General features: G+C 44.0%; 1 protein-coding gene across 1 annotated transcript; it reads right to left on the minus strand.

The window, feature by feature from the left end:
• Positions 1 to 660: 660 nt before the first annotated feature.
• Positions 661 to 10,058, minus strand: LOC118778554 (BRCA1 associated protein). The gene is made up of 12 exons (XM_036530147.1): positions 9,910 to 10,058; positions 8,663 to 8,824; positions 8,209 to 8,446; positions 6,928 to 7,117; positions 6,127 to 6,240; positions 5,656 to 5,804; positions 4,859 to 4,934; positions 4,503 to 4,641; positions 4,148 to 4,257; positions 3,873 to 3,962; positions 3,224 to 3,327; positions 661 to 3,031 (listed from the first exon to the last, which is right to left on the minus strand). The coding sequence occupies exons 1-12, from the start codon at positions 9,986 to 9,988 to the stop codon at positions 2,668 to 2,670; spliced, it is 1,815 nt and encodes a 604-aa protein (XP_036386040.1). The 5' UTR covers positions 9,989 to 10,058; the 3' UTR covers positions 661 to 2,667.
• Between the last annotated feature and the right edge of the window lie 1,021 nt (positions 10,059 to 11,079).

Consider the following 11,079-nt stretch of genomic DNA (forward strand, 5'->3'; position numbering starts at 1 on the left):
GCCATGCTTGCCAAAGGGAGATACACACAGTATAAAAAATGGGATGGTCATGCAAATACCCATAGATGGATATAATTTCTGTACCATACTGTTGAAGTACCATTACCACCTGATCAGCGCTTTAATTAGTTTCAAAAAGTTAATTCCATAAATTGTCAATTTATTTGGCTGAAAAAGTGAGGAATGTATCAAAATGAAAAACAAGTATCCGGAGAACTGAGAACTGTTTCTGTAAAGCAAACCGATTAGCATATAACCTAACCTGTTACTGGTACTGTCAATGGTAACCATCAGTATCATAATCAGACCAAGTGTTCTGAGGCAGCTGATACAATATTTTTGAAATTTGTATATTATAGTTATGTTCAACTGCATCCCTTCTTTGAAAAAACTGTGGACTTACGCAATTTGTGCTTTTTTATATTGTGATCATTTGAGCAGTCTGTGTGCAGAGTGATCCATTGCAGTATTATAAATGGCTCTGAAGGAAGTGCGAATGATTAGAATGATCTGCATTCAGTGCCCGACTGGTGAATAAACACAATACAGCCCCAACACCCCCCCCCCCCCCCCCCCCCCACACACACACACACACACAAAAGATTCTGAAAACATTCTTTTCATTTTCTACATTTACTGAAGCAGAAATCATGTGTGCCATATGCTTTCATAGTTTTGAAAAGTGAGCAGATTTGTCCACACACATAAATACACTGTGAATAAACGGAAATTTGGCAGGTCTGTCTGCTAATGTTTGCCATTAACTGAAAGACCTGACAAAAACACTAATGTTGAAACAAAAGGGTACAGAGGTCATAAAAAGAGGTCAAGGGTCAGTGTGTGCAATGGTTTACTAATTCCTCAGCATAATGAGTCAAATTATTCACTTTGATGTGTACTTACTAACTATATCCAGTCTTCAAAATATAGCAGCAGGACACTGAATTGACATATAAGTGTAAACTTACTGGCACATTTAAAATCATCAACTGTAAAAGTGGAAAAAAAGTCATATTGAGCTTCATAACAGCTTCGTAAGTTCAGAGCTGTGGTCCTCTGTGACCAAAATTTAAAGACCTCTGAGTCTGTGTATTCAAAAGGGCCCATTAACATCACTAAACACATAGTAAAGTCAAGTTAACACAAGTCAACAAAAATGAACAGTACATATATATGGCAATGGGCTTCTTTTCAGCCAAAGTAATACAAACTCCACACAAACCTGTAACTAGAACGTTTATCTATACTTTTTCCCAGCATTTCTTGCAACTCATTCACTGAATCCTGGAGTCAAACTGATAAGCAAAACAGCTGAGGTGCTGATAGGAGTTGAAGTCCTTAAACAGTGTACTGTGAGTGTACTCTATATCCCAATGTCTCCCAGGCCTGATTCTGTGACCACACTGCATTTACAGGGTTTTATTCTAACTATCTCTTTGATGATTTGATTTGATTGACATTTGAACTGTTAATCTGGGTTTGAACACATCTGCCATTAGTCTTTTGTGAAAGAAGCTGTATGGGTTTGATCAGTGTTCGAGCAAACAGAAACATATGTAAAGGTGTTTCTTCAACTTATTTCTGTTCATTAACAAAACTGTATTACAAGATAATCACAAATTTAAGATTTAAGCTGTTCAATTAACAGTTTCTGGACCAGGAATAACTCTTTTTCTCATTTCACTGAAGCATCTATGTCAGTCTTGTTTAAGATGCATATTAACAAAGCAGTTGAATAAACACCTTTATTTTTTACTTTTTATTAGTATTAAATGTTCCTTGGACAACATATTTATTTAACAAAGGATTTGCAGGAGATAAATAGTGAAGACATTAAATACAGGTCAGTATTCAGTTAGTATCCCCATAAAAATTAAGGGAATAACAAACAACTTGTGCCACAGAACTGCACTGTAGACATCACCTCTTGTCAGCACCATTGACAAACTTTGCAGAATATCTGACAACTGAACTCACCCCTGTCTTGGGGGCCGTGACTGTTACCCTGCCTTGCCTATGAGTTGTTCAGCCAGTTTTCAGTGTTTGGTTTCTTCTTCTCCACAAAGCACTACATGTACATGTATTAGAAATCAAGGTGAATAAATAAGGATGGGCTTGGCACGGCTCTGGCCCAGATGAAGAGGAGAGAGAGGCAGGGAGAGGAAAGAACAAAATGAGCAGCTGAAAACTAAGCTATACTTCAGGTGGATCTGAAGGTGCAGGCCAGGCCGGGTTCCATTCCAGTGGACTGCACTTGGTGCAGGCCAGATGGACTCGCTGCTGATTGTTTTGCTTATACGTGTTTTCCTGGCAACAGAGGTAGACTTACAATAAGGCTAGAGAGAGGATCAAGAGAAAAAATATACTGTGCATTCGGGTGGAAAATCCACAGCGTCTGTCTTTCAGCAGCCTACCCTTTCCCAACATGATAGGGATTCTTTACAAGTTTACTCCATCATCATTCCTTGTAAATGTCTCCCTTTCCTCCTCCTTATTCCTCTTATTCAAACCTCTTACTCAAATAAAAGACAAACAAGCTGAAGATGTGCTTTTTTAAGTTCATCTTTTTTTGGTTTTTGGCAAGTGGAGGAATAGAAGGTGATGGACTCTCCTACTGACCAGCCTTTTTTCCTCTTTCTTTTCTTTCTCTCCACAAGCTCATCCCTCTTACTTCCCTCTTTTACCCCGTCCCTTCCTGCCCCCCACCTTCCCCGTGCCGGCAGGGGAGGGGCCGGGCTGGGAGGGGGCGGAGGCGATGTTAATCTGCCCCTCCTGGATCTCCTGGCGGGCGTCGGCGGGCATCTGGTTGATCTGCTGCTGGGTCTCCAGGTAGAACATGACGTCGCGTAGCTGCTCCTGCAGCTCGGCGATGCGGCCGTCCTTGCAGTCCCCGGCCTCGCGTGCCCGCCGCTCCTCCTCGCGGAGCTGCGTCTGCAGCTGGGCCTGGTTGGCCCGCAGGCACCGGTTCATCTCCTGCTCCTCCTTCAGCTCTTGCGACAGCTTGGTCACCTTGTTGCTCAGCTGGGTGCACCTGGGGTAGGGGCGGGGGTTGAAAAGGGAGGTGTAAGAGGGGGATACAGGGAGTAGAGGAGGGGTAGAGAGCCAGAAGAAGGAATGTTGGTGGTAGGGGGGCCGAGGGAGCAGATGGCACTAAAATCATGACCCTGCAGACCATGTGACCTCGCCACAATGAGCCGGAATGGCATTCCCGCTGGGGTCTTACTTCTTCTCCACGGACTGCTTCTCCTTGGCCAGCTCGCCCAGCTTGCGCTCCAGGTTATCGCACTTCTCAATCGTCTCCTTGAACTTGGCCTTCATGTTGTTAATCTGTACGCGCAAAGGTGCTCATTAGTGGAGTTTCGGTGTTTCCTTTTTCATAAACTACAACCAATGCACATTCACATTTACTTATTTCCTCATACACACCAGTTTCAAAAAGGTAATTAGATCAGCTCAAACCAACAAAATGTGTTCATATGAATGAACTGATCTGCACTGTAAACTAAGTAGACTGTTTGGGAATGATTTATAAATACATGGAAATCTTGGAAGGGCTGAGACACAGAATTTAATCAATCTTAGAACATGGCCTTCGATTAAATAGCTTACACAGTACAACCTAGAGGAGTATCACAACAAGTGTGTGGATGATTAATTGCTTTTGACTGTGGGAGGCTATTTACTTTAGTCTGCAATATAACGGATTGCATGGGTGTCATTTTCTGGTGATACGTAGTATTGCGATTATAATTCCAGTTCTGATTTTAAAAAGTTAAACATTTTCAGTCTTTTCCCAGCAATATGGCATATTATAGAATATGTGTTTAATTGAACAACCAGGCGATTTATATGCTAACACAGCTAATTCTCACCTCCTCTGCAGTATCTTTTTCCAAGTGGACGATTTTGTTTTCCCAGTAAATCCTCTGGGATTCCAGCTGACTTGTCAGCAAGTAAGAATACTAGAGAGAAGGGAAAAAAAACATATTACTTTAAATAGTTGACCCTCCTGCACACGCAAAAAAGAAAAAAGTCGAAGTGTCTCTTTACTCCCCCTGTGCTTGGGCAAGAGGGTGGCATGTTTTGTCAGCCGATATAAACAATGACACTGTTTGCAGCAGAAGGATGCTAGAACACCCCACCCTACCTCCAGCTGCAAGGCGTCGATCTTCTCATCTTGGCAAGAGTCCCCCTCACATTCATACTGCACCATTTTACCGTCTGTCTTGCTGGCCACCAATCGGTGGACATAGTTATCTGGACAACACACAGAACAAAGACAAAAAATCACAACAATGTTTAAAACAACACAAAACACAATACTATTATCATATGTATTGCATTGAAGTATTGTTATCTATTGTCCTTGCCATTATATACAGGAAAATAGATGAGCTGTGTCCAGTAAAACCTCATGAGCTGTGTCATGACAATAATGGTTCAGTGCTAATATGCACCGGGATATATTTATCAGTTTTGGGCACTGCTCCCGCCCCCTGTACCTCCAGCGTAGTCCCACACGCGGTGATTGGTGAGCTGCATGGCGTAGGTGTGCTGCGTCTCTTCAAAGTGCTTGTAGGCGTGGCGGCTGACGTAGCGCCCGCAGCCAATGTGGCCGCAGATCAGGCAGATCCACAAGTTCTGAGAGAGGGAGAAAGAAAGGGGAGTAAATGAAGGGCAGAATGCGAGCGGGGTAGAGGGGGTAAAGGGGGACAGACAGAGGAGAGGGTGGGGAAAAAAGAGAGAGGGGCATTGGGAATATCAAAGAATTGGTGCAGTTAGACCTCCAGCCAGCACTAATACTTGTATCAATAACAGAGAGCTTTTGCAAGACAAAAGAAAGGGGTGGTCTCCATACCTCCTGCACGCCACACTCGAAACACTTGTTCTCCTCTACAGGTTCGGGGGTCTGGCAGTACCTGCAGACAGGGCACCTGGGAAGAGGGGGGCACCGGTGAGGGCTCTTAAATACAGTCCCACCCACATCGCCAGCTCCCCCGAACACCTGCAGTTAGCATTTCCATTGTCCTCAGTGTGTGCGCTGAAGAGTCAAAGCCATATTGTATACGCGGTGTTCCACGAGGGCCGTCCAGCGTGATGGCACAATGGCAGAGCGCATGGTGGCCGCTCACATGGCAGAAAGATGGAGAACAGAGGAACGGCCACAAAAACATTTGTGCGTGCGGCTGAGGAACTGAGTAGAAGCAGATCAAACAAATGAATGGGTGAGTGAGTCAATGACAGCGGTTGTTTGGATCACTCATGCCACACAGGTGCTCCACTGAACGGGCGAAGGGTGGCATGAGCTGCGCTGGAGCTGCTTGAAGTATGTGGCACAATGAGGCGAAAGTACATTAGGGTTGTGGCACAGAGGTGACTGTGTTAAATATACGGTATATAAAATGCCTTAAGTGGATTGAGGGTGATGGTTGGATGAAGTTTGTAATAAACTGAGGGTAGCTGGAGTGAGGTATGTCACATGGAAAGGGGAGATTGAGTGAAGTGTGACACACAATGAGGGGAGACGGCATGAGGTTCACAGTGAAACACCGGGCAGGTATTGATATGACTCCGGATGAACGTGCAGCAGAGTGTGAGCCGGGGAGTGGGGGGGGAGGAGGGCATGGTGAAGACGGTCCAGGTGGCGTGACTCACGAGGCGTCCTCCCAGCGCTGCAGACACTGGCTGTGGAAGCTGTGGTTGCAGAGGGTGGTCAGTACGCCGTTGACCGACTCGTCCATGCGCTCCAGACACACGGTGCACTTGGGCAACTCTGTCAGGTCCATCACTGGCAGACTGGCTCCCTATAGGAGGGTAGGGAAATGGGATCAAATCAACAGGGGGTGCTAGCATCCGTTCGTGACTAGGAAAATGGTCTAGATGGCATCAGCTCAGTATTACTTAGCACAAACTCTTATCCAGAGCGAATTTTACATGTTAGATGTTATCGGTTCAAACAGCTGAACATTTACTGAAGCGATTAGGGTTGAGTATTTTGCCCGAAGACACAACACAAGTGCCTCACCAAGGAATCAAACCAGCAACGCTTGGGTTAAAAGCCTTGTTCTTTTTCACTACACTGCACTGGCACCCCTACCTTTCACCTGCATGGTCAACATACTGTACCTCATCAGACTTGATGACCTCTGCCCTCTCCACGTAGACCAGCTGGCAGACTGCGTCCTCGATGGAGTTGAACTGCCGGCCGTTGCAGGTGGTGTAGAAGCTGTCGGCGTCAGCCTGCATGAGGGAGACTGGGTCAGGACAGCGCAGCGGGAGAGCACTCCATAATGCAGCAACAAAGCCAGCGCTGAATACAACACATCAACTGTGCTGTTCAATAACACAAAACATGTGCGCTTCTCTTTGGGCAGTCATGCCAAAGAAACAACATCTGGAATATGACCAGAAATAATAAATAAAATAGATAAATAACCTCTACAGTTCATTTAAAAAGAGTTAACTATCATCCCACTGAAAGAGAGCAAAATTATCTCTAATCTGTTTTGAGAACACAATATTGTGATAGAGGTGACAATCTCTAAGTAAATCATACTGATATCCACATGATAGGACTCTCTTTGACAAAGCTGACCGTACAGCCAGTACAACAGTACAACAGTGAAGTCAACATGGGAGCAAGAATACTGTGTAATTCATCTGCATTTCAGCAATTATAAACTGTTATAAAGATGGCATAATCTGACATATTATCGTGGATAATGGCATTACAGTGTAAGAACAATACTGCCACCAATGCTTGTGATAATAATAATGGTAACAATTCCAAGAGAAAATATAATCACCAAAAATAACAGTAAAAATGCACACAGAAATACGTCTATTTCATCTACTGTAGTAGTAATATGATTAATTACACTACTTCTATGACACACGTTGTATTAAAAGGATTTTCTCCACCCTTACCTGAGCACTGAACTTGATCAGCACCATGTACTGGTTCGGCGTGGAGTCGCGAATGATCTTCATGTGCTCCATGACATCATTGAACGGCGCCACAAATTTCATGAGGTCGTGGCTGGTCATGGTGGCAGGGACCGTCAAGATGCAGAGCATGGCGCTGCGCCGCACGTCCTCAGTCAGCGATGTCATCTTGCTGCAGCGGTCACATGACAAAGTAGGCACGGGTAGGTCAGATTTACTCGGGTGATGCCGCATCGCAGGCCTTCTGGTGTGCACTTCAAAGTGAGGCTTTCAGCTTTTAATTTACAGTGGCAGTAAAAGCTATGGTGAAAGGCTTTAGATTGCAGTTTTTATTTTTAAAAACCACCCTGGCAATGCACACTGCTTCATTGTCTAGCAATAATGTGGTGAGCGCCTAACAGACCTGGCTCTATGACAAACTCATAGGTCATTTTCAGAACTGAACTGTATTGATCCTCCACCATTATTATTACAATCCCAAGGTAATTTCTACCATCAAACTCAACACGGTCAATACATCACGGAGAACAAACAGCAGGGAATGTGTATTATTTGCACTTTGTCATTTCAACTGTTTCTTTTCAGTTCTGTTGAATAGATTACTGCTACTTATATTTACTGAGGTCAAGGTGTGTCCCCAATACCACAGGGTAAAAGTGACTCGAACTTAAATTCTAAAGTGAATTCTCCTTCACCCACAGATTCAGGCCTGTTCTTAAATAAAACAGATACCTTTTTTAAATTCAATAATAGATGGATGTCTATGATAACCTTACAACATCTGCTTCAAACATGGTAACAACAAAAATCTAAATGAAAATTATGAAATGAACATACACATAAAGACTGTATGCCTAGCACACAGCTCCAAAGTTTCTCCCCTCCCAGAATTTACCTCAGTTGCCTGTGGCATACAACCTGACATTCCTACATTCATTCAGCTCACAGAAACCCTTTCCCAGAATGACTAACAGTAGCCACTATTACCTATTAACATGACTGAACTGTCCCTCAGTGGTCAAGTATTTTAGTGAAACATTTTTATCTGGGGCCAAACAAAAGTGGCTCACCTGTGGTTTGAGAACACGAGAACACACACTTACATTCAGGGTCCAGTACCGTAGCTGCTGCTCCATAGTACTGCTGCAACAAGAGTGGTGTTGGCCCCATACAACCATTATACAGACAAGCACCCCCCCCCCCCCCAATCAACAGGAAGATTCGCACCAGAACAGGCCAGCACTGCCCACCTACAGCACTCACTTTGTCTTGTAGAGATGCATGATGCCATGGACAATCTCGACAGAAGGGTTGCCACTGAAGAAGGAGATCTGGTCAGGCAGTTGCTTGGAGGGGGAGTCGGGGGTTGTGCCCCCCTCTGTGGTGTCTTTAGCACCTCTGCTGCCAGGCCTCTCCTCTGAGGGGCTCGGGTTCCCCTCTTGTTGAGGGGACTCCTCCTCTCCATCATCAGTTCCTCCAGAGTCTGTCTCCACACTCTTATCTGCAGGTTATGAGTTTCAGAAAGCACAGCAAACCACCCAGAGTCTTGTCAGACTAGCAAACAGTCCATAGTCGTTTTTCAGCTTTTACTGTGAAAAATATTGTGAAATGGGAGACTTTCACACTAGAATCCACTGGTCCAGTTCATAACGTATCCCAGAATGCACCGGTTTACACCAGACCACTTTATTTGGAGCTGTGGGGTGCTGCTGGTTACCTGAGCTGGGGCTGAGGGTCTCGATGACCATGTCCGTCATGGCCCTGCTGCCGATATGCTGATGCAGGATGGCCGTCCTCTCCAGGTCCGTCTTCCCGCTCAGCGTGGCCTTGGCGGACCCCAGGGCCTTTTCCTCGAACTCCTCCTCTGACATGTCTCCAACTGCGGGGTGAGGCACGGGGGGTTTGACACGAAAACATCAGACGGGCAAAGGCCAGGCTTTAGTCACCAAGAGGTCCCATGGACCTGCGCTACCATGCCCTTTTGGGCTGTAGTCACACCCACCCCTGCGGCCAGTCAGACGGCTCACAGCACCCCTCCACCTGTCAGTGAGATCTTTCCTGTCCCCGTGCCACTGCCCAACAAAACACCTGTCGTCACACAATGAGAGATCGCTTCTGTTTTGTGCCGGCTCCATCTTTGTGTGTACAGACAATGTGCTTTGCTGTGTCACGCGCTCAGTTCAGACACATTTATTCTGGAAACCCTCCTGGGACCTCCATAAATACAGCAGGTCAGGGAACGGGATTCTCTTCTTTTAACAAGCAAGTGAAAACTTTTAACAATGACGGGCCATCATGGAGTCAGTGTTCTATAAGATAAGAAAGATCTATAATATCTGTGCCTATGAAACGTTGAAATATTTTTACTTTCCATCTATTTGGGACTTTCAGCAAAGCACGACAGGTATTTGCAAATGTCATAACCCCTTTACCTTTCTGTGTAACCTAAAGCTTTCTTCATTCAGCTGACTGCAGCTCTGTCTATACTGACAGGTTTAACTACCATTAGTTTATTGTTACTTTGTAAAAAAAAAAAAAAAAATCAACCGAGTTTCATAATTGATTATATGCAACTGTTGTTGCTCAGCAACATAGTCTACAGTGGGCTCTAGGTAAGTGGACCAGCCCGTATGCCAGGACCTAATGACTACCTAGTTAGTTAAATAGCAATTAGTAATGTATACTGTTTATTCAATAGAGCGCCATAAGATGGACTGAAAGTGTTTATTCACAACGATTATAACTTGCATTATTGTTCTCGGCCTGATATGACTGTCGTCACTGTAGGAAATGAAGTCACGTAACGTTAGACTAGCAAGATAGAGCAGCTTCTGGAAGGTGTGCTAGCTAGGCTAGCTAGCTACAATATAACTAATAGCCAGCCACTAGCCAGCTAAAACGGGATGTGCAGGCCTTAAAGTACAATTTATCTAGCTAAATTATATATTCGTGACATTCACTCACCAGCGTTGTACTGAAAATCTTGTGGAAACAGAGATTCGTCCGCTAGCTCCAAACGGATAACAACCAGTGACACACTCATGTGTTAATATAATATGACGACACCTCAAACTAGGTAATGTCAAAAAGAAGAAAACATCAACACAAAAGCAACACACAAGACCACACTAGTGGACTAAACAATGTAAAAGAGAATACTGTATTTCTGAACGCTCGGCTAGTTATTAGCTAGCTAGCCGGCCTTCGAGCACTTCATATATCAACAATATAGCTGTGTAAATCCAGTGACAATAAAAAAATAGTAACATCTACTTCCTGTGCTCATCAGGAGGATCCTTTTCAAAATAAGAGTGCGTTGTTTACGTAATGTACGCGCGTGCTCGTTTTCATGGCTGGTAAAGTTTATATGACAAATAGCCTACAGAATAGGTTTCTTCTTGTCGTAGAATAAGCCAGCAACATTTTTTAGAGTAGCCTGTACATTTTCATTGTCCTTCAACCAAACCTCTACCAAATCTGGGTTTCAAGTCTAAGGATAACATTTTAACATTTTCATTTTCTGCTGTATTTACAGAAAATATAATTTAAAAATGTATTTTACAACCAACGAGTGACGCTTTTTTTTTAAATCGTAACCACAATTAACAAGAATGTATTCAACACGTGTCGCAGGCTACCTTTTAGTACACATATCATTGTCTTAACATCTGTGTCTTGGTATCACGAAAACGTGGTCAAAATGTTTGCTGTTTTACTTACTATGATCAGCACAAAAACCGTTTCATGAACTGTGCATATAAACTGTGTTTATACATTCCGGTCGCATTTGATCAATATCTGGCATTATGTGTTCAATTAACAATGAAAACACTACAGTCTGCACAGACAGCGGCTTTTACTGTGTCGCTTTTCTGCAGAATTTCGCCCAGTAGTAGGGCTTCCGGTGTCAATTTTGCTTTATGTTTCAAGTAACGTAAACCTCTTCTGTCGTTTTGTTACACCGTGAATCCCTAGTGATTTTTATTTTCCCTCCTTCACATGTAGTGGAAAGTTTCGAACAAATCCCACAAAACTCCGCTATAATCTGCATCCGGGTTATTGAACTGTTCTCTTTCGTTGGGCTACGTCTAGATGCAGGTACAATTTATTGAAAGGATATTCATAGCCGTGTGT

Source organism: Megalops cyprinoides, chromosome 5, assembly GCF_013368585.1.
Source record: "Megalops cyprinoides isolate fMegCyp1 chromosome 5, fMegCyp1.pri, whole genome shotgun sequence".
Taxonomy (NCBI): Eukaryota; Metazoa; Chordata; class Actinopteri; order Elopiformes; family Megalopidae; genus Megalops; species Megalops cyprinoides.

Excerpts from the sequence above, each read along its gene's own strand:
- LOC118778554 (XM_036530147.1), bottom strand. The coding sequence starts at position 9,988 with ATGAGTGTGTCACTGGTTGTTATCCGTTTGGAGCTAGCGGACGAATCT. Across the intron at positions 4,935-5,655 it reads CAGCGCTGGGAGGACGCCTC|GTGCCCTGTCTGCAGGTACT; the intron begins GTGAGTCACGCC and ends CCCTCTTCCCAG. Across the intron at positions 3,963-4,147 it reads TCGACGCCTTGCAGCTGGAG|TATTCTTACTTGCTGACAAG; the intron begins GTAGGGTGGGGT and ends CCTTCTCTCTAG.